We start from the raw sequence: 22,030 nt of genomic DNA, 5'->3' as shown, positions 1-22,030 counted from the left end.
TGAACCTCAATTAGAACAGCATATGATATAAACACAGTGGAATAGTAGCACAGTAGCACACACCTATAATGACTACATAGATTCTCTTCTTCTAGTATAAGTAACCCATAAGTTATTTGTCTTAGGGCACATGAACATCATAGTGGGGAAACGCTATGACAATTGACAAAGAGAAGGCCCTTGCTGAACTAAGGCTCCCACACACGCCCCTAATCCACGTCAGCACAGTCCAACAGGGCCATGTGCACCTGCAGGAAATACGAGAAAAAAAAGTCAATTGTTGGACCCGAGGGCGTGGTTGATCTGCGGCTTATCTGATGTATTCTATCGAGGGGAATATGCTATTTGCTAGTATGCATTCGAGATGTGAGATCATGTCTGGTTACGCATTTTGGGTCTTTGGGTTGATATCATTTGTTTATTGTTTATTGCATATGGTTTGTTATTAATGTTACATTCTGTAGCTCAGTTCGCTGGGACACAGTACTTTTCACTTTGCGGAATACGGACATATTAAGTTATTTGATGAGATGAGGCTTAGTCCCACCGTGTTCGGAGAATTCCTAGCCCAACCCTTTTTAGGAAGGTGACTCTGATATTTGTTCACGGGACAGAGTGGCTACAACCGGGGATATAGGAGTACAGATCAGATTTGTTTGTACTCTGTAAAGAGTACAGTAATAAATGATATCATATTCTCCGTACAGTTACTCAGAATTCGAAAGCTTAGATCGACAAGATCGGCGGTCAAAGCAACAGAGCTGTCAGGACACAACCATGGAACCCAAGCGGAATGCCATTTAAGCATAATTGTATAGCCCCAACTTCTTTTGGTTCTGAATGGAGTATGCCGCTGTCAAACATGCGCCTCTTTTGTTTGTTATCCGGCTCCTAAATTTTTCCCTCTCCCGCCCCATACCGCTCCCCTCGCCCTCCTTTTTTTTTCTCTCTCTTTCCTTGATTTACCTGATTTCTTCAGGGTTTGAGGTCTCCACGTATAGCCGTAGACCCTGTCAAGACTAGTCTCTGTCCCTGTGTACCAGGACACTAACGGGTTCCCGGTTTTCCAGTTGGGGACCGCAGTGGGTTATGCAGGGTGCGTTGTACTTTTAAAAGGGAAAAAAATTCGAAATTTCGCTTCCTTTTTGGTCGCTCTTTTTTTCGATCTTCGCACTGGAACTTTCTTTTCTTCTTTTCTTCCTTCCTTCCCTGCTGCTTAGCCCGGTTGTTTCCTCTCAATACATGGAGTTTGATGACCGCATCATGAGTCTTTAGTCCTCGGAATGGCTTTCCATGGCTTTTTCCCATGTTCACACTTCCCTCCGGAACCGAGTCCCGAAAGTCAAACAAAGTGACAGGTCCAGCGTCCAGCTTATCGCATAATGATGTGCATCTCTACCTCTACCTAGGTAGTGTCTCGGCCCATTCTCAGGAACAGGATAGACCCAGCGATTGCCTGAATTTGTTCTCTTTTTCAGCTCCTTTTTCCCGGCTTGGAGGTGGCCAATCGCAGAAGTTCACGTTGCTGACTTAGATCTCGGGACCCATCTGGCCAATGCTTTGATGTCAGTCGGGACTTTTGTGCATCTGATTCGCTATACCCTTGCATGATACTATCCATATATGGATATGGAGATACTTGACATGCATCCCCTCCACGATGACCGAGTCCCAACTCTTGGATGCAAAGTTCTGGGAATATAAGATGCATTGCCCAAGTATTAATGCCCGGAATTTGCAAAGGTTTGCAAGGATTTGCGCAAACCCACTCCCACCGTATATCCTCAGCCGCAGGATCAAGGGTACATTGTGGCGCACAGCGAGGCCCGTAGTCCATAACCCCAACATTGACGAACGCCCGATCTGCAGCGCGCCCTAGCATGCCCCACCAGGCCATGCTTTATTCATTTGTTGAATGCAGATGCACGCTGCCCGATCGCGCCGTGTTACTGCACCCAGGTCATAGCTTTGAGGATTCCAGCGATCCAACCAGCGACCAGTGTGGCTCGACTTGCAGTAGCTTGCAGCCCGATTATCCACCTGCATGGCTAGATGCTAATGTGACGCATCTCAGCTCACCTCTGTCGTGGCCCCCCTAAAACGCCGTGCGTCCGGCCTGCAGTGCGGGTTTTTCTCCTTATTTCTTTGTTCCTTCGCCTCGATTCTTATCTCGACTTGACTTGACTTTGACCTTTGACACTTCTTCTCGTCTCGCCATGACACGGCATGTATCGCTTTGCCAGTTGGATTAACGTCGGTTTGCGCTCTCGGTCGCGTCGCGCTTCGGTGCGCGGGTTCTGGGGCTGTGTGCACTAAGAATTGTCTTCTCTAGCGCTTGCGCATTCAGCGAGGTCTGATCTCGAAACGCGCGACTATTCTAAGTCATTGATTCAGTTGGCCTGGGTCTCACCGGTCACGTCGATTCACGCGCTTAACCCCGCAATTGAGGCTTAAAGGCGACAATCCCACAAGCCTCATCCATAAGCGCCGGAGAGCGTCGCTCTTTGAAAGGTATTTCCCCTGTACATATCCATGTCCATGTTGCCCTGTTGCTTGTGGAGTGGTGTTCCCCTTTCGGAAGTCTTGAGCACGGGATCCAAGTGATGACATAAGAACTTTGCCATCCATGGATCCTGCGCGGCTTCAACTGCCGCTCTCCGATCTATAGAAACCAAAGAGCTAACTCTTCACTAGTTCCCTGGGGGCTCTCAATGATATATCCACATAGACGCGGACCCCGAGTCCTGGCGTTTAAGCCAAGAAAACCGGGTCTAATCACCTGCATAGCCGCCAACCTTGTGGGTAGTGGGTTCCTGGAGAGCAGAAAACGAAGAGAAAGGACTGGATGTGCGCATCATCCGGATCGTCATTTGCCTCCCGTGGACAGCTGAACCCTTTCCACTTTTTTTTTTCCTTAAGTCTTTTCCTCCCAACGGTCTTGGGACTCCACTTCAGCTGTCCTTCACTGCTACCTTGGATATTACCTTGGGATTTGAATTGGTGAAGAATATTCATTTATTCTTTGGGAATTTTAGCGATTTTACTGGATTTTTTTTCCATTCACTTCCGGTTAGTTGGTTTCTTATTTTTTTTATGTGCGCTCAGAAATAGTCGATTCTCCCATCTGATTTGTTCCTGACTGGAAGATTCGGGCGCTTGTGGTCCAATGAATTTTTTTGAATTTTTTTCGGGGCACTTAATGGGCTTAAAGACCAAACTATTTCTTCCATTTCTAACTGAGAGTATCACAAGGTTTTGGTTTCCGCTTGCAAACTGACGACACCACTTGGCCGTTTTCGTCTCTTCAACCTCACACTCTCTTTCTCTCCCACCTTCATTTCCAACATTGGCTGCAATAATTTAACCCACCCCCACAGCTATTACCACTCTACCTTCCACTCCTTATCTCTACGAGCCAACTTGAGATTTATCCTGGTCCAACCCAGATCTCTTCTCTTTCTTCTTGTAAACCACAGATCACCATTGCCTGGTCTCTCCTTCGCCGCACTATCCGGTGGTTCACCTAACCTGGAACTTTGCTGGGTACTCTCCGCCTTTCTAACCGTCTGCCCCTCCTCGTCTTGATGAGTGCGACATATAGCGACTCCTCTCTCTCGCGCGAAGCCCAGAGGTTCGTTCTTGCCCGCCTCTTTTGAAAGGGTCGCAACTCTTACGCTGTGGTCCAGGGCTTCCCACTGACTATGTTGAACACCAGTTCTGACTTTGACTTGACCATTCGTCAGCAGCCCAATCGGGCCCGCGTGGCGGGGGGCAAGGAGAAAGGTACGTGAAGCTCGTGGAATCTGGCTGGGACGCGTGGTTAATAGCTTCAAGAGCGCAAACCGATCGATCCGCCTCCGATTGTTCAGCTCCGGGTGCGAGAGGAGGGTACTTACCTCGCACAGTAAGTGCCCATTCAACGGTGGGGAAAAGAGCTGGCTAACTCGCAAAAGGCATTACCTGCAAAGCCCGTATTATTTCATGTGCTGCAGCTTGTACGATGCCACTGAAGATCATCCGGTGCCTGTAGCACCTTCGACTGCTTTGGCAGGAACCCTGGTATCGTCCCTTCACCGGCTGAAGGATGTGGACAATAGCGGTGAGTACTGTTCTGAGGATGAGAGAGCTTCGCTGACGTCTGCAGATGGAGGGTTCTTCGTCTTTGGCGATCTTTCAGTGAAGATTGAGGGCGACTTTCGCCTCAAGTTCACCTTGTTCGAAATGCGCAAGTGAGTTGCACGGTCGGGAACAGGATTCAGACGAAAGCTAACTAGCTGCCAGATCACAAGTTACCTATTTGAAGACCATCATTTCCGAACGGTTCACAGGTAAGATCAGTTCTGCAAGAGTGGCGCAATGGGAGCTGACCAGGCTTGCAGTGTCTCCTCCAAAGAGCTTCCCAGGAATGATGGAGTCAACGTTCCTTTCCCGGTCCTTTGCGGACCAAGGTGTCAAATTGCGTATTCGCAAGGAGCCCAGGACTATGATGTGCGTGGCAGACCCTGTTGAAACCCCGTTGAGAATTGAGGCAGCTGACAGCTTCCAGGAAACGCTCGGCTCCACGACCGGATGACTTCCACCAAAGCATTCCTCCTCGATCGCCGGAGCGTCAGGCTGTGCCAATTCCTCCTACCACTGGCTATGGTGGCTATCCAGCGGCAGCCCGCGACTACACGTACTACGGTGCGCCTCCAGTCAAGCGTCACCGCACTTCGGTCGATTATGGCAGACAGGGCATCTACGACGCAGATGGTCGGATGGCTCGCCAGATGGATGCGTACGGCCAGCCAGCAACGGCCATCTACGCGGGTCAACCAGGAACGTATCCCACGCAAGCCATGCCGTCCTACGCAGGGCAGGTGGGTGGGGTGGGCCAGGTGGTGCCTGACTACGGGGTCCGTATCAGAAGCTCGTTAGATCTACCATTCACTAACCCCCTCCCAGATGTACTCCGGTATGCAACCGTCAGCCCCAATGGCTCAGATGCCCGATCCTTCCGGTCAAAGCCGATCCAGCCAGCAGGCCGCTGTGGGACAACTGATGGCAATGAACCAGCCTGGCACTCCTGTACGACACCCCTCTGCGAACCAGTGAGTACCCAGCTAAAGGTGGTCTTGAGACAGACTCCGGATTCGACTGGAGCGATGATGGCTCAGGGATACGCCCGGACCGGATACCCTCCCGCTAGCTCTACTATTCTTCCTCCGTTGCAGCGCAATCGCGACATGGGGAATGGATCTCGAGGTTATTTTGAGCAACCTCCAGAAGCGACCACCCCTATTCTTCCTTCTCAAATGGTCGATCGTTTTGGCTCCGTGGCCGGCCCAGCAGCCTTTGATCCCGACTCTGCGAATGTAACACCTCAATGATTACTTGAGGTTCTGGCTTTTTTAGAGTGTTTTATTATGTTTTATGGTTTGTTACAGGCGCTGGCGGATATAAAAGGGGAGGTCTTTTTTTGGGTTGGAGAGCTCTATTCTTAAGCCCTTCTTGTATATACCTCTTTCCTTACAACCCCTTGGGTCTTCTTTTAATTGACGATGTATGAGGAGGAAATGCAATGGCTTATTTTTATATGTTCGCTCTTTCCGTATTCTTTCTCTCGCTCTTTCGCTCCTTCTCGTTCGCTCCTTCTCTTTCTCTCCTTCTCTTTCTCTCCTTCTCTTTCTCTCCTTCTCTTTCTCTCCTTCTCTTTCTCTCCTTCTCTTTCTCTCTGCGTTTGTTTACTTCACTTTCTCCCCTCTCTTCTTCTCCTCTTTCACCCTTTCATCTCACCAACCTTACTCTACCATGAATCCGAGCCGTGAGACTTTGATACATGAGACCAAGATTCTCATAGCCCTCGCTCTTGTTACACTGATTCTAGTCCTTGAACTCATCCATCAGATCATTGATACTACATCCTTCCACTTCAACGATGAACAATGCACCCGCAGCCGTTGGGACAAGTCCCTTCAGCAACCTGGACATCTGGTGCGACTGGACAGGAGACCCGAATGATGCAGTGGACGTCTCCATCGCCATCGAGGTAAGCCGCCACCGCTGACCACTGACCACTAACCCAGGATCACGCGAGCAGTCACTAATTCAATCACTTCCATCTCAGGCCTGGTGTACCCCAAACATCCGCCTGCCAGTCTTCAACATCCACTCTCCGTACATGATAGGCGGACCAACATTCTCCATCGTCCCAAAGAATAACCCAAAGAGCGAAAGCAAACGCACCGATGCAGATACAGGCGCACGCGCAGATGGCGCTTCCGATACCACGCGCCCATTCACAGATTCCCCAGTAACACCCACCCATCCAGCCAAGCAAAAAGGCAAAGGCAAAGGCAAGAAAGCGGAATCAGACTCCAAATCCAGCTCCAAGTTTGACAGGCTCTTCGATAGAGATGGCGACAGTGGTGCATTCTCCGGTGCAGAAAGCCTCATTCTCAGTCCTGAATTGCCAGAACTCACCAAACCGGTTGATATTGGCGTCCTCTATACCCAGGCCAATACAAGTCTCTCGGATTTTTTGACACCCTCCAAGTTGCCAAATTCACGTAAGCGTACGGCTAAAGCTGCTTCGCTTCCTGATTCTATTCCTGACGAGGATCGTGATGTGAGGTATGATGGTGATGGTGATGGACATAGGCCTGTTAAGCCGGAACGAGCGTCGCCGAGACCTTCAGTGCCTTCGGTGGATGTGTTTGTGGCTCAGGTTCCCAGTGATAACAGCTACAATAGTTCTCCCTCGCGTCTTCCTCGGCCTATTCGCATTCCTCGTCAGGCTAGTCTTGATGATATTGGTGTCTTGCCTGAGAATGTCCCGTTGCCAACTGATTCGGCTCCTGTTTCTGCGGCGGAGTTTCGTCGGCATGAGGGTGGTGCTCCATTTCAGAGGCGGCCTTGGTTCTGGGATGAGGTTTTGCCTAGAGAAGATGCTCCTGAGGAAGATGCTCAACAGGATGATGAAGAGGGTGTCTTCGATGCGTGGGCCTCTCTTGGGCCTCATGACAAGGACTACTCCACGCGCACTCCACTGGCTGACGAGAAAGAGCAAAAGCTAGATGCCTTCTCCACTATTGTTTCACCCGGAAACTCTTCACGTTTCGGTGGGAAGCAAGACAGCGCTGTTACTTATGGATCCGACGGCTCATCCGGTCACGAAGATGGGGATGCCTACGGAGTCCCTTTGGCTCGACTGTTCACTCCACGAATCTCACCCGTACCCGATTCCAACGCAGGAGCCCAGCTCATCATAATCGGCAATCTTCTTTACGTGCAAACCTCTCTTACACTCTCGCCTGCCATATACCAGTTGTCAGTCACTGTTTCCCTCCAAGTGAGGCAGGGACAAAAGGATTGGTGGGAGGTGGTTCTAACTGGACTGCCTCGACTTCGTCCCGATGAGTATGGATATCTGTATTTCCGAACTCCTCTTGGCCAAGGAATTGAATTCCGCACCACTGGATTCAAGCGAAATAAGGTAGCTGAAAATTACCTGATTGCCCAGTTCATGGTGACGCAGAGACTCGTCGTCCCGTTTCGAGTTTGCGACGCCCAGTTCTACGGTTTCCTCAAGGACTTCAAGGTCAACCATCTCATCCAGAGCGAAGTGAAGGAGAATGATATTGATCCATTGTCCTACATTGTCAGCTACCGTGCCATGTGCTCCATCGAATTGATTCAACGCGACTTTTGGGCGGAAAAGTGCAGCTTCAATCTCTATATTCATGGTGGCCCAGACGGCGTGTACACCGGCACTCTCCTACCGGATCAAACAAGTCTCCAGACTATTAAGCTAGATACATGTACCGATATGTGCGTTGGAAACTGTCAGGTCCGCGTCACATGCCCCCGTTCGTGTCTGAGTATGTTTATGCTGGCCTGGGAAACCAGTTTGCCATACCACGCAGCCGTCAGCTGGACGCCACAGATCAAGACCACCTCGTTGGCCAATGAGGCAGAGATGAAACTTCAACTTGAGTTTGCTCAGATTAAGCCCGAAAGCAGCGAGGTCGAGGAGGTCGAGGAGGCCAACCCTGTTATCCAGGATGTTGTGCCTCATCGTGAGCCTGTGGTTAGATTTGTCGAGCACAAGAAACCAAACTCATCTCGTATTGTGCAGGGCTTGTGGGTTATATGGGATATCACCTCGTTTATTTTCCAGCTGATCGTCATTATGGCATCTCTCACTATCATTTACTCGTGCTCCCTGCGGAAAAGCCCTGGCTTCCTGTCTCCAATCAGCGGCGGTTACACTCTTCACTGCCTACACCAACGGTCTTTCCCCGACATACCGGCTGCTTCAGTGAATTTCGCTCCTCAAGAATGGCCAGTGATGGAAACATTACAGGTGGAAGACTTTAAGACAGAGTTCATTGAGTCGGAGACAGTCGATTCAAAGACTGTTCAGCCTGAGCCAACTCAGACAAAGACTGGGCCAACCATCTCCTCTCTATTGTCCATGCGTGATCGCGTGGACTATCTCCTGGGATGGAGAGGACCAATTTGAGAAGAACTGAGGGTATCCGATATCCAGAGTAGGAAAGCAAATAGCATCATTAACACAGAAGGAACGAAAGCCAGCAAACTCGAGCAGAAACAGATGCCACTAATGCAAGAAAGAAATATTCTCATAATCTCCAACGTAAATCACAAATCTTACATGGTCTTCCCCTTCGCCAAATACCCCAAAATCAACTCAACAGCCCACCTAAGCACAACCTCCATCCCCTCCTCTCCACACCCTGGCGCAACCTCAACCCCAACATCCCTCCTAACCCTTCTCCCATCCCCAACCCTCTTCACCAAATCCCCAAGCTCATCCCCAGACCCACCCCCATCCCCTCCCTCATCGGCAACAAGCAACCAGCGATGATCACCCACATACCTAGGCCAAACAATATCATCAACATACCCCGGCGGATCCGTCCAAAAGTTTTGCGGCGGACGATCATCTTCACCTTCAAGATCGATATCACCAGACCCAGTCTCATGCTTCACGGTATTCGTAGAATCAGACACATCAGGCGCAGGGCCAATGGTCACATACCCACTCCTCCCCTCCCGCCTCGCTTTCACAAGTTCATATGGCGCCGGTAAGAAAAGGTGTAGGTTTATGGCGTTGTGGACTGGGCGGAGGATGTGATGCTCCTTACTCTTTTCCTGTGGGTTGTTTGTGGTGTCTGGCGGGCTGAAAAGGAGGAATCCTTCCAGGAATGCGACTGTTTGCATTATCCCTCCTTCTAAAAAAGATGATGATAGTGCTTGAGTGACAATATCCCTCAGCTCAAACACAACACTATCGTCAATCCCGCTCTCTCCTTCGTCATTTTGATCTTCTTTGCTGCGGAGTCGGGGTGGTAGGGTTCCGTTTTCGCGGACGTATGTTAATGCTTTTGAGAGGAAGGGGATGTCGATTGCGCTTGCTGTGTCCCAGTCTTGGATTTGTTTTCCTGAGGGGAGGGTTACTGTTGGGATTCTTGGGATGGGGGATTAGTCTATTTGTTTGGTTTTGGTGGTTGATGGTGGGGGGGAGCTGGGGTTAGGGAATGTATGGGAACGGAGAGGGCGAGGTTGGATAGGAGAAGGTATCCGTACTGATCATCCGGGAAATAAAAATCATCTTCATGGATTATAAAGGTGTTTAGGTTGACATCGCCATTGGCTGTCAGATTCACCCCGCAGAAGATGCGCTGGAGGAGGCGGGCTAGGGTTGTTTTGCCGCTGCTTGATGGGCCTGATATTCCGATTATAGTTGCCTTTTGGGGCGGTTCTTGGTTCATGGTGTTTCTGGAAGAACTGAATTGAGGGTTAGAACTGTCGAGAGCTGAGGTTGGAGGGGTTTGTTTGCTCTTATCTCTTATCGTTTATCTTATCTTTGGTTGAGCGAAGTATAGAAATGTGATAGTGAAGCTGATGTACTTTTTGGTTATTTCTTTGTTCTATTTCTTGCATGAAGAATCTGGAAACCATGGAAACTATATGGTATGTTGTAGTGTACATGAAAAAGAAACCCCCAACACCTCGCTAGTTCGCAAAACTATGCAACAGGACCACGATATATATCATGGCCCGAACGGGGAAACACGTCTACCACCAGCATCATCTCCACTCTCAATCTTTGGAGAACGAGTAGGCGATCGCTCAACAGCATCACCGAGAACCTGTACATCCACTACAAACCCAATACGAGGCCGACTAGGCACAGGAAGCTCACCTGGCGGCACATCTCCCCCCGCATCTGCTCGAGCATCAGCACCAACACCACGAGCATGCACACCCTCCGCAAACCCAATGCGAGGCCTTTTAGGCACAGAAGGCCCAACCGGCCGAACAACTCCCCTCGCCCCAACATCCACGTCAGAATCAGCTCCGATATCCTCCAGACCCTCCAAATGCCTCCGTTTAGACGGACTACGCATTGCAACCCCCTCATCATCAGGAATAGGCAAGCGATGCGCATCAAAGAAACCAGTCTGACATTGAAGTGGTGCAATAGCGTCGAGCCCCTCCTCTCCCATTTCCAAGAACGGCTCATGCTGAATAATATCAGCCATTGCCAAATCATCCAAGAGACTCTTCTCGGCGTTCTGCATCTCCGCCTCGGACATCTCTTTCCGGCGTCGCAACATGCGATCTTCGAGCGTGTTCCGTAGCACAAGGGTCTCCACATAGACAGGCCGAGTCTGCCCGATGCGGTGGGCACGCTTAATCGCCTGACTTTCCACATTCGGTTGCCAGATTGGGTTGACGATGAATACGCGGGATGCTTGGGCAATATGTAAGCCGTGGGAGGCTTGGCGGAGGTCCATAAGGAGGACGCGGACCTCTTCGGATTCCCGGAAGAGCTTGAGGTAGCTCGTTCGCAATTCCGGTTTCAACGTAGAGGCGTAGATGCGGTAGTCTATCGCTGTTAGCTCTAGACCTTCGGCGATCCAGAATGCTGTGTTCGGGTTGTCGTAGAAGATGATTGTTTTCTCGGTTTTGTGCACTTTGTGTACTTCGTCGAGGAGGTAGCGGAGTTTTGCGGAGGATACCCCGACCAATTTGGTTTTCTTCAGAGGGGACGTCTCGGGTAAAGAGTGGAATTTGTTCTGCGTGAATGTCTTCTTGGGCGATTTGTTGCTTGGAGGTTTCGCGCTGTGGACTAGCTGGCCCGGGGCTGGTTTGGCTCCCTCTGGGGCCCCTCTGGGTGCGGCTTTCTCGTCACGCTCGATAAGTTCTCGGCGGACTTTGATACCAGCACCTGGCAGACCTTCGGCAGGGTCCCGGAAGCGGAGGTGCTTGGTGACGTATTGCTGGGCATGGCGGGCTTGAGTGATGCCGAGGAGAAGTGGTTCATGGTCTGCACTTGCTGAGTCAAGAGCCCAAAGACTGCGAGCGTGCTCTGGGAAATCTTGCACGAAGACACCGAGCTCGTGGTATTTCTTGAACCCATGCCAGTTGGGGGAATTGATTGCTTTTTCTGCGATGACAAGTCCTTGGGTCAATTGGTTGATATCCGCTGGTGTCATCTTGTCATAGTTCTTCTCTAAGTAGCCGAGGGCATGCTTGGCTGTATCCTGAACATCGCTAGAGCCAGCCCACCAGAAGCCAGCCTGGCGCAAATTGCTAATCACTTGATTAAGATGCTTGCGATTCTCCTTGCCAAACATGTAGTCCGGCCCTTGTCTCTCAGAAGTGATCGCGTTGACTGCAAGACCGAACAGGAACAAGTTGATGGAAAGTTTATCGTGGAATGTTGGTTCCAAATAGACTACCTTGTTGTAGAGTTTGGGGAGAGTGATCTCCCGATCCACTTTGTGAAGCTGATGCCGCACGACTAAGCTTTGCAAAGTCGCACGCAGAGATGGCGACTTGCGGCGTTGTCCATCTGCCCCCATGGGTTTGATGTACGTTGTCCAATCTGCAGGATCATCGGCACGTGAATTAGACCAGGGTTTGAGATCAAGAAACTCGATAACGATGCGACGCATCCTGTCCAAATCTTTCAGCTCATTATCGGCCGCATTCCCTGTCTTCTTGCGACTTTTTAACACTGCAGCTGTGATCTCCTCGGGCGATTCTGTATCACTTGTGTTCGCTTCCTGTGAGGCAAGGCTCACTTCTACTCCATAGAGCCCGGTGGAAGGCGTTCCAGAGATAATCCAGCGGCGTTCAAAGTGGAGCTGTTTGAGCATATGGACCATATTTGACCCATGGCCGGCAACATTGTGTCCCTCATCGACGATGACTCGCAACCAGTGGAGCTTAAGAAGGGTTGATTCGGTTTGGGCGGGCTGCATGATCATGCGACGTTTGTGAACTGGCTCTCCCACTTCCCTTTCGAAGCGGGATTTGGAAAAGAGAATAATATCAAGGTTCTGAAGTTCCTCGACCGAAGGTGTCAGATCTGATGGTGTTCGTAGAATCAGCACTTTCAGGCCGACGGTATGAGTGGCAATTTCACGCTCCCAGTGATCAACCAAGTTAGGTGGAACGACAATGATAGTACCGGAGCAAAGAAAAATGCGCTGCGCTGGTGGTCGGGGATAAGAGGAACTGTTGCGGCCTTGATAGCGAGTCTGATGAGGTGGGATCTCGTAGGAGCCACAGTGATCTTTGCAAGCCTTGATGCATCGGTCATAGTGTTCCCCCTGAGAAGCAAGACTCTCAAAAAACGGTTTCCAGGGTACGGATAACCGGCCAGCAGTTGCAGCCGCCATTTCCATCAGAGACCCAGTCTCCTTCCTTGTCGGCTGAATGTCGGTCGCTTGGTACTTGATGGGAATTTGAGGGAAGTGGCCACGAGTAGCCAATATAACGGCAAGACTGATCAGAGTCTTGCCGCAGCCCATTGTTTCTGCAAGTATTCCTATTATGAAGTTAGTATATACACAATTGAGGAACCAATATTGACACCACGAAGACACAACCCACCCCCACAAGCCTCTGAATACATCCGCTTCTCCTTGACAATACTCCCATCCTCCTTATCGTAGTAGAAATCTGAACCGTCAGGACATTTCCAGGCCTGCAATCTCGGATCAAGGACCATCGCAGGCTGCGCCTCACGCTGGACCATCGCAGCAGCCGACCTGCGCTGATAAGGATAAAGCGCAGTCTTAAGACCCAAAAGGGCATCTTCACCATCCAACAGATCCTCCATAGCCTGGCGCGCATGCGGATCTCGCATGATGCTCACCTGCGGGTTTGGATTCTGCAGGGTATTGAAGATATACCAGAGCGACTCATCCTCGGCGCTATCAGATGGACTGGAAACCGAGCTGGGAGAACAGGAAACGCCATTCCATGCTGACCGGGTGGTATCAATTTTGGACATAATTATTTTCAGTGCGGCTCTAAGTTTATTGCTCGAGCGCGAGATCGTCCCGCGTTTGGCGTCGTCTGGTAAGATGAAGATCTGTGTATTTTCATTTCGGGGCTTGGTCTGGATCCAGTCATGTGCTTGTAGCAGAGCTAACTCTGACACGGGGTATTCATTCTCTGCTGTTGTTTTCCATAAGACTCCAATTGGGATGTATGAATCGGGAATTTCGGGTGTGCAGTTGTAAGCGGCTCTTTGGGCTTCACGCGGGATATTGTTCGGTGGATCTCCGGTGCCGGCTCGAGGTGGACTGCACGGTGCCAGGGACAGGTGGGGAAGCCCTGATGGTGGACTTGCCATGCTCCTTGGAGCTGTGGCTTGCATCGTCTCTCGGACGATTCGAGACTTTCTCAAATGAGAGACGTTGGAGACATTGACGGCGGATAATTGGAGATGGCAGAAACGTCACCGCCTTCTGGGGGTGGAGAAAGCGGAAAGTGGAGAGTTGGGGCTCGTGCTTAACTCCTTACATTTTTGCATCTTGATCTCTTTAGACCTCACATACTCTCTTGTTTGCTCATTTACCATTAGTATATCTACTCACTACAGGCTCAATGACACAATATTTGAATACCTCAATCTCAATGATCTAAGTATCTATCACAAAGCATTACAATCTCCCAAGCAGACGCTCACGCTCACTGGGTCAAAAAGTCCTCAATCTCAAAGCCCATGCGCCGAAGAACCTTGTCCTCAATATCCCTCCCCTTGTCCTTCCGCAGCACAACTGTACGCGCATCCTGCAATCGCACCTCAACTGCCCCCATGCGATCAATCTCCTCCTTCCTACACTCACGTACATAAACCGTGATATCAGGCCCAACACATGCCCGCCATAGCGACGCCATCCACTGCCAGTGATCAAGCGGTGCATAGGAATCACCAATGGGTGTTGAGCACGCGAACGCATCAGCTGTTGTGAGCTGGTAGCGTGGTACCAGCGCAATAGGCACAGAGTAATGACTACTTGCCGTAGCGGCTGAGACGACGCTGCCCTCTGAGCCATGGTCGCTGGATTGGACGGGTGATTCAATTTGAAGGTCTGCTGTCTTTGGGATGAGGGTTCTGGGTGAGACGTTGGGACCGGATTCTTCGTCAGTGGATATTGAGTGGGCCTCAACGGAGCCGGCTCTTGAGACCGATTTGACAAAACCGACTACTTCGTCTGAGATGCGGTGCCAGGCGGAGATGGTGTTGAGGTAGTCGACTGTTGCATCGCCCATTTGGCCTTGGCTTGCGTCGGCGGAGGTCGGACGTGGTGCTTTTATCTCTGGGCCGTCGAAGACGCGGACCTGGTACTTGGATTCCTTTTTTAGGAGGTTGTCTAGATACTCGAGGGCTGATTGGACGAGGTCTGGGTCTTGGCCGTCGATGGCGATGACCGGGCCGCGGGCTGGTGGGAAGCCTTCGCGGAAGGAGGGGACCAGGGGTGGGGAGATCTTGGCGAGGACTTTGATCTTGTTCAGGTAGGGAATTGTCATGACTGTGGCTTCAACGCTGGTGTCTTCTTGCGGGAAGGGCGTCATTGGGGCCATGATTGGTGTTGTTGCTGTTTGGAGTGGTGGGAGTTTCAGACTTGGGTCTGGGTGCGGTGTGCCTGGGATGCTGCTATACTGGCGTGAGGGTTGAAGCATGGGGAGGTGACGTGGTGCCATGTCTGGCCGAGCACTCCATGGAGTCATTGGAGACTCGGGGCTCCGGTCTCGGTAGGAGTGTAAGCTTGGCTTGAATGGGGCGTGTGCTGGGGGATGGGCGTGGGATATCCTGCGGCGCTTGTTCTCTGGAGGGGAGCGACCACCGTGTTCTTCCCATTGCCTCGGGCGAGACCGTGAGTCACTTTGATCCATCTTGACGGGCTTTTGCACTGGATGTGAGTCTTTCTCTCGACTTCTTGGTATCGTATTAGGGTGTGGTGAGGCAGCTGAGAAACTGGATGATCTATATCCAGGACCAGCGGTGGTACTGCTCGGCGTAAAGGGAGTCATGGGCGAAGCGGGTGCATTCATAAGACGACCACCGCATCGGTTACAGGTGGACGAGCCTGTTGGATTGTGACCAATCCCGGATGCAGCGTTTCGTGCATTACCATCCCGGCCATATCGTCGAGGCTGGTATCGATAGTCGGGGTACTGCTGCTGATGACGAGCTTTTTCTTCCTGGGGTTTTTTTTGTCAGTTCTGGAATCATACAAAGAAGTGGCTGTCTTACCTCGGCAAGTGCCTTCCATTTACTCTTGTCATCTCCGGACAGAGACCGCCATTGCTCTCCAATAATCTTGGAGATTTCAGGATTTGCCAGACCAGGGTTGTGAGCCACAACCATGGCCTGATAGTGCTGACGATATAGGATAAATGCTTTAACCACATTAGCCACGTTCAACGGGGTTCGACAGATCAGACCTGGCCTCAAGACCAAAAGGAAACAATCGAAAAAGACTTGCCAAGGTCTGAAGGCGCGGACAATATCGACTCACCATTACGAGGCCGGGGGATCTTCGGATCCGGCTGGCAGAGGCAGAACTGCATAGCTCTCTCTTTCTGTGACTTGCCAGGGCTGGAACTGCTGGCTGATGACGACGATGATCGATCAGATCGGTCCCGGAGAGCCAACTCTTTCGTCGAGATCATTGGGCCCGGGGGCTTGACAGAGCCATTCAGAGAATCTTTGGCACTATTCAGTACAGCTAAATGCTGATGGGTCTGTAAAACACCATTCGACTTGATATCAGTATATCGTGCATCCCCGACCGGACCATCTGGATACCGGCCCATAGACTTGAAATCGCCGTTCATGACTTTGTGATCGAGTAAGTCGCTCGGTCTGGGCAAAGAGACTTGGGCAGACTCATAGCGGAGAGCAACGGGATTGGGAAGCACTCGATCGTAAGACATTTAATAGTTTGGAAGGGGGAGGGAGCCCTCTCAATGAAAGGGCTACGGAAATCTCAAAGAAGGCAACCAAAAGTTTAAACGATGAAAGAGAAGGCCGAGATAATATGGTGGAAAGGAGTCGTCAGAAATACAAGGGAGAAAGGGCGAAACAAAGAAGAGAGTCAAATAAATAAATCCAGAGCAATCCCCCCAGGGACAGACAAAGCGAGGTATATGGGCGTTTGGAGTCTTTGTTGGCTTATCCCCCAGAATCCCTGTTCGTGGCTTGTTCTTTGACAATAGCTCCAGACTGCAGTTGCTATTCTGACCGAGCCAACCGAGATATGCGATTGAGATCTAGATGAGTTGGTGAGTTAGGGTTATAATTTATCACTATACTACCACTACCACCTAACTGCTAGGTACTAACTACCACCATTACTTCGATTATTCTATACTATACGTAGGTGTCATCCGTGATCTCAACAGACCTGTAACCTTCAAAATTAGGGCGACGCTAGACTTATTGTTTTCTTTGTCTCCGGATGCGGCGACCCGCTTGATCGGGCTGTTCATCACTTGATGTTATTGGTCGGGAGCCATTGCTGGTTCCCCGTCACAAAGAAATGCGCAAACATGGCGGCAAACAATTATTTTATTGTGATTTATCTGTTTAGTTCAGTTCAGTTTGGTTTAGCTTAGTCTGGGTTTATTTTATTTTATTCATTTATATCGCTTTGTTCAAACTTGAGCTATTGTACTCCGTGTACACGGAGTATATACCTTGATCGCGACCGTCTCCACTGTAACTTCAACAATACCACCTTTCCCCTGGCGAACTTTTCAGGATCTGTATTCCTGTTGGGCATACTACCGTGTCCTTCCAAGAAAAGACCCACTCTCTCTGGAACATGGCCATATCCGCATCAAGTATAGTCGTCGTTTGAACGGGTACGGGCTTACAGACCCCTTGTGAGACGTCATATTCACTTTCTTTTCTTTTTTCTTCTGCTTGGTATTTGTAAAGCCTGGACAATGTCTATGCAAACCCCCGGGTGTGGCGCGATGCATTCAACAATCCCCCAATCCCAGAGTAGACCTCCGTAGCCAGAAGCCGGTGAGCCTCAGGACCCAAATGCATCTCGTCCCTGATACTCAGATGTTAGTCCCGGTCAGCACAAAAAGGCATTTGATCATGCCGATCTTTCCAAGGAAATGTGGAAACATCACTTACCAGAACAAGTACCGATCAGGTTCTTCACACTCCTTCTTTCCCTTTGACATCATGACCCGGAACCCGCTTTCGATACACGGCTCCACGACATTCGTCCAGCCTTGCTCGTTCTTCCCAAGCCCATTCTCCTCTTCAATACCGGCCGCGTAGAGCTGCCAATCCCGAATCCGATCGACCATCCACCCATTCATATCAAACAGGTACACAGGCCCACCTTCCCACGCCTTCGCTGCTTCGCGCAACCTGTTATTCCATAGCTCCACCATCTTCACGGTATCCTTGTAGCCAGCGGCAGATTCATAGCCGGGTAAGAAAGTCACATCAACCGCCTGCGTCAAGATGACCTTAAGCTCAGACTCGGAATCCCAATGCCCAGCAAGAATATCAAGCTGTGCGATGATCGTCGCGATACGTCGTTCCACTGATTCCTTGGCTGTGTCGTAGTCCTTGTTAATCAAACTCCAGATATCCCACACGCCAAAGGAAACCACAAAAATAGTAGCTTCTTGGCGCGTGCGCATGTCTTCGCTGGTGAGTCCGGTTGTGGCGCGCGACTCGGCTGCTAGCCATGCTGCGAGCTGGGACTTGAAGTCTGTGAGACGGATTTGAGACAGGCGGTCTAGAGGTTCGAGTTCTGAGTTGTCGACTACAGCGCCGACGTTTTTGCCTCGGAGGAGAGGGTTGGCTGTTTGGGCTAGATTCTCTTGGTGGCAGGTGAACTGTGAAGGGTCAGACATGCTATATTATTCACGGATGGTGTTTCATTGCTCCCCGAGACATGGGGTTCTGGGTTCTGGGTTCTGGGTTTGGTTTTTGTCTTACCATTGAACAGAGCCAGTCTGTCCATACTTTGCCCACTGGCTCATTTGTTTCATTGTCGCTCCATGCGTCTCCAAAGACAACTAGTCGCTGATCGAATGTGGCGGCTGCTTCGAATTGCCCGGATGCTAGGGGAATGATGTCGGGGAAGCGGCGGGATGTTAAGAACCAGGCCGTTGGTAGAATTGTGCATGCTGCGACTGCGGATAGGGCGTAGAATCGGGTGAAAAGGCGGACCATCTTAGATGAGACACCTAGGGCCAGCCGGAAGTGTCGTCTCTGGTCTCTTATATCTTGTGGGTCTTGGTCGGAGGTTAAAGGAAATCGCCACCAGGCCTCCGATGACAGGTGAAGACCTATACTTTCAATGATGTGATATGCAATGCGACAGATCGCCTTCTCCAGTTCAATCTCTGCGGAGAAAAGATGATCAAGCTTTGCTGAGGATCGTCCAGAGATTACGACGAGATGCTCCACTCGGAATCGAAGAGCCGGCAAATTCGGAGGTGGCGGGGCCACTGAAATAGAATGGAACAGATTTAAGATTCAATTGTGTCCAATGCGGATAATATACAATGTTGTTAGAGGAAATAACTCTGCCGCTAATGTTGAACAGATGCGAATGTATGGCCGCGTGGCTAGGGCGAAGTAGATTGGACTAAGCTTCGAACGGGCAAATCATCGCGTGCGCCGGCTTAATTTGGACGTCTAAGCGTCTAGACGGGTGCCACTATTGCTTGCTCCGATAATTGTCTGCTCTTGATTATTCTCAACAGTGGGGATTGAACTCTGGGTCTGAACTGGCTGAACCTAAAGCTACATTGGTATGTCTCGCATCTGGCATTCCACCTGGTATTTTGTGGCTGATCCTGCGAATTATTGGTCTGATGTAGCAAACTGTACGAGATGCGACTGCCAAGACATTGAATAAGAATCACAATGGGCTGTATGGGATGGAGGGATATGTATAATTCATGGCCTTTCCTATACCAACTGTATACTGTTACCCCGAAAAGTATAGATATGCGATCTTGATGAGGAAACAAAGTGTCCTGCCAGGATTAAGGCTAATTAGGGTTCACTGCCGCTTTGGACACCCAAAACTCTTCTTCGGTCGTGTAGCTCTCCGAACAATGTAAGTCAACTTCGAGACCATGTACGGATGCCCAAGCTCAATATCTGTCTATGTCTCGGCTGGACACCGTCATAGCCGAAACACACATTCATTCCGCTTGACGACCTAGTCGGTCTCAGTCCAAAAAAAAGAAATTGCGTAAGATATATCAAAAAGAGGTGATGGCGTTTGGTCGAAGATCACTGTGTCAGTATCTAGCCGTGAATAATGGTGATAGTTGACAATGCTTGGTAATTACAGATCTGTTGTTAGCATTCATATTAGTTGAAATCTAAATCGAGATCAAGACTCCTACATGGAGGCAATCGTGGGTTATTCCACCTTGTTCCACCTGTGATGATTGTTGCAACCAGAGAGTTTGAAATGTCGAAGGAAAGACAACCATCGGTATTTGTCACATGACTCATCACATGACCAGCAAGCGACACAAGCCCTATACCCACGTGACTGTACTTCTACACGTGACCCGCCCACAATCGCTCGCTAAAGCCGCCGAACTAAAAAAATCCACAATACAGATCCCTTCGACGACAACCTCATCCGTCGACAAACACCCGCGCTACCGTCTTGACCGCGCCGCCTCCGTCAAGATGAAGCTCAACATCTCCTTCCCGGCCAATGGGTCGCAGAAAATCATCGAGATCGACGATGAGCGCAAGCTCCGTCCCTTCATGGAGAAGCGCATGGGCACCGAAGTCAGCACTCCCCATCCCATTCCCCGACACGACGACCAACTTGGAATCTTGAAAAAGAATACACGCACACGATGGAGAACAACAGGCTAATTGGGATTTATTTTCGAATAGGTTGCCGGCGATGCTCTCGGCGATGAGTTCAAGGGTTACCTCTTCAAGATTACCGGTGGTAACGACAAGCAGGGTACGCAACCACTCCCCTGTCTCTGGATTCCTCGAGACTGGATGCACACAAGAATCAAATTGCTGACAATCAAATTATAGGTTTCCCTATGAAGCAGGGTGGTACGTACACGACCGCACAACACCTGGGGAAATAACAAAAAATTATCATCCCCAGGAACACACCATAAACGCATCATACTCATCGGTTCTCTACAGTTCTCCTTCCCACCCGTACCCGTCTGCTCCTCGCCGACGGCCACAGCTGCTACCGCCCCCGCCGTACCGGTGAGCGCAAGCGCAAGTCCGTCCGTGGTGCCATCACCGGTCAGGACCTTGCCGTCCTTGCTCTCTCCATCGTCAAGCAGGGCGAGGGCGAGCTCCCCGGCCTGACCGACACCGTTGTCCCCAAGCGTCTCGGCCCCAAGCGTGCCACCAAGATCCGTCGCTTCTTCGGTCTCGACAAGAAGGACGACGTCCGCAAGTTCGTCATCCGCCGTACCGTCACCAAGGAGGGCAAGCAGGACTACACCAAGGCCCCCAAGATCCAGCGTCTGGTTACTCCCCAGCGTCTCCAGCGCAAGCGCCAACGCGTTGCCATCAAGCGCCGCCGCGCTGAGGCTGCCCGCGATGCTGCGTAAGATTCCCTCCCTTCGTTCACTGGGTATACTGAAACTAACATCTACTAGCAACGACTACGCCAAGCTCCTTGCCGGCCGTGTCCACGAGGAGAAGGCCAAGCGTGACGAGCTCCGCAAGCGGAGGGCTTCCTCCATGCGGAAGTAAACTTCCACACCCGCGGTTTTATGATTTCGTTCTGCGGCGATGGGGTTTAATGGAGGAGCTTCACGTCTCTGGGATGATATGAGGGAGATTCACAAAAAACGAAGTCACTCTCAGGGGCGCGAAGGTGACATGTCTGATAAAAAGAAAAGGGACACAAAAGAGACGGGGAACAGGTTTCAAAACGTACAAAGCAGGCGAATGATTGATACTCCCTTGTGTTTGGCTACGGTGATTTCGGGCCTCGGGAGTGGCGATGCAATATCTGTGTTGAACCTACCTTTTTTGACAACCCTTTTTCTTTGAATGGAGTGCATGCAAATTTCAATATCTGTTCTGTCAATTCTTGTTCTGCTCGACTTTGCTGTGCAAATGAGTAGATTAGAGTCTGCGTAGTCTCGTATGCATTGTATACATTGGTCGTAACTTGTTTGTGCGAATCCACTTCGGCATGGTGCTACTTGCCTATGGCATACACTAGTTTAGTAATATACGCACTCTAATTCCCCCACAACAATCATCATGTTATCATCGTCATCAGTCAAGTCTTCGCCTGGGCGCCTGGGGTTTTATACCAATCACGTGTTGTATCAAATGATGACTTCCAACACTATTACAGACATACGGCAATTCAAGAGTTATACGCCATATCTTTTTCAAAAGTAAATGACCAGCGAGGTCTCTTTGATCTGACCGAAACCCATAATAACAGAGCCTGCACAAAGTACCAAGTACAACAGATGCAAAATGCGTTTGAACCCCACGGACAACCAACCTCTGCTAGAAAAGACACAACCAGCATTGAAAGCCGGCCTCTCTTCGAAAGGAACAAAAAGGGAAAAGCATAGTAGAACAATAATAAAACACTCGGGGACTAAAATCCTCGTTGGGCTAATAAAAAAGGGTCATAAAAATCGTATTTTTTGTTTCCCGCTCACCCCACGGTTTAGTGCACATTCAATAGAAGCACCA

At 50.3% G+C, this 22,030-nt stretch overlaps 6 protein-coding genes across 6 annotated transcripts; 3 read left to right on the top strand and 3 right to left on the bottom strand.

Annotated features, from left to right (window-relative positions):
* Positions 1-3,584: 3,584 nt before the first annotated feature.
* Positions 3,585-5,369, top strand: vosA (the record flags this gene model as incomplete). Its single annotated transcript, XM_058465787.1, has 10 exons — positions 3,585-3,631; positions 3,716-3,783; positions 3,835-3,904; positions 3,954-4,099; positions 4,145-4,229; positions 4,282-4,328; positions 4,380-4,488; positions 4,547-4,859; positions 4,945-5,067; positions 5,124-5,369. 10 exons carry the CDS (start codon positions 3,585-3,587, stop codon positions 5,367-5,369), a joined length of 1,254 nt encoding a protein of 417 aa, XP_058317115.1.
* Positions 5,370-5,917: 548 nt separating this feature from the next.
* Positions 5,918-8,503, top strand: N7508_007722 (uncharacterized protein; the record flags this gene model as incomplete). The annotated part of the gene is made up of 2 exons (XM_058465786.1): positions 5,918-6,028; positions 6,107-8,503. The coding sequence occupies 2 exons, from the start codon at positions 5,918-5,920 to the stop codon at positions 8,501-8,503; spliced, it is 2,508 nt and encodes an 835-aa protein (XP_058317114.1).
* A 149-nt stretch (positions 8,504-8,652) lies between these two features.
* Positions 8,653-9,776, bottom strand: N7508_007721 (ribosylnicotinamide kinase; the record flags this gene model as incomplete). Its single annotated transcript, XM_058465785.1, has 2 exons — positions 8,653-9,472; positions 9,592-9,776. 2 exons carry the CDS (start codon positions 9,774-9,776, stop codon positions 8,653-8,655), a joined length of 1,005 nt encoding a protein of 334 aa, XP_058317113.1.
* A 282-nt stretch (positions 9,777-10,058) lies between these two features.
* N7508_007720 (DEAD/DEAH box helicase) lies at positions 10,059-13,684 on the bottom strand (the record flags this gene model as incomplete). The annotated part of the gene is made up of 2 exons (XM_058465784.1): positions 10,059-12,847; positions 12,913-13,684. 2 exons carry the CDS (start codon positions 13,682-13,684, stop codon positions 10,059-10,061), a joined length of 3,561 nt encoding a protein of 1,186 aa, XP_058317112.1.
* A 3,776-nt stretch (positions 13,685-17,460) lies between these two features.
* On the bottom strand, positions 17,461-18,523 carry N7508_007719 (uncharacterized protein; the record flags this gene model as incomplete). Its single annotated transcript, XM_058465783.1, has 2 exons — positions 17,461-18,183; positions 18,287-18,523. 2 exons carry the CDS (start codon positions 18,521-18,523, stop codon positions 17,461-17,463), a joined length of 960 nt encoding a protein of 319 aa, XP_058317111.1.
* Positions 18,524-19,828: 1,305 nt separating this feature from the next.
* Positions 19,829-21,399, top strand: N7508_007718 (40S ribosomal eS6 domain-containing protein; the record flags this gene model as incomplete). The annotated part of the gene is made up of 5 exons (XM_058465782.1): positions 19,829-20,113; positions 20,225-20,297; positions 20,378-20,398; positions 20,495-20,912; positions 20,965-21,399. The coding sequence occupies 5 exons, from the start codon at positions 19,829-19,831 to the stop codon at positions 21,059-21,061; spliced, it is 894 nt and encodes a 297-aa protein (XP_058317110.1). The 3' UTR covers positions 21,062-21,399.
* Positions 21,400-22,030: the final 631 nt, after the last annotated feature.

This window comes from Penicillium antarcticum (genome assembly GCF_028974205.1).
Source record: "Penicillium antarcticum strain IBT 31339 chromosome Unknown utg000008l_segment0_segment0, whole genome shotgun sequence".
NCBI lineage: Eukaryota > Fungi > Ascomycota > Eurotiomycetes > Eurotiales > Aspergillaceae > Penicillium > Penicillium antarcticum.
This window is presented reverse-complemented; position numbering and strand designations above follow the sequence as displayed.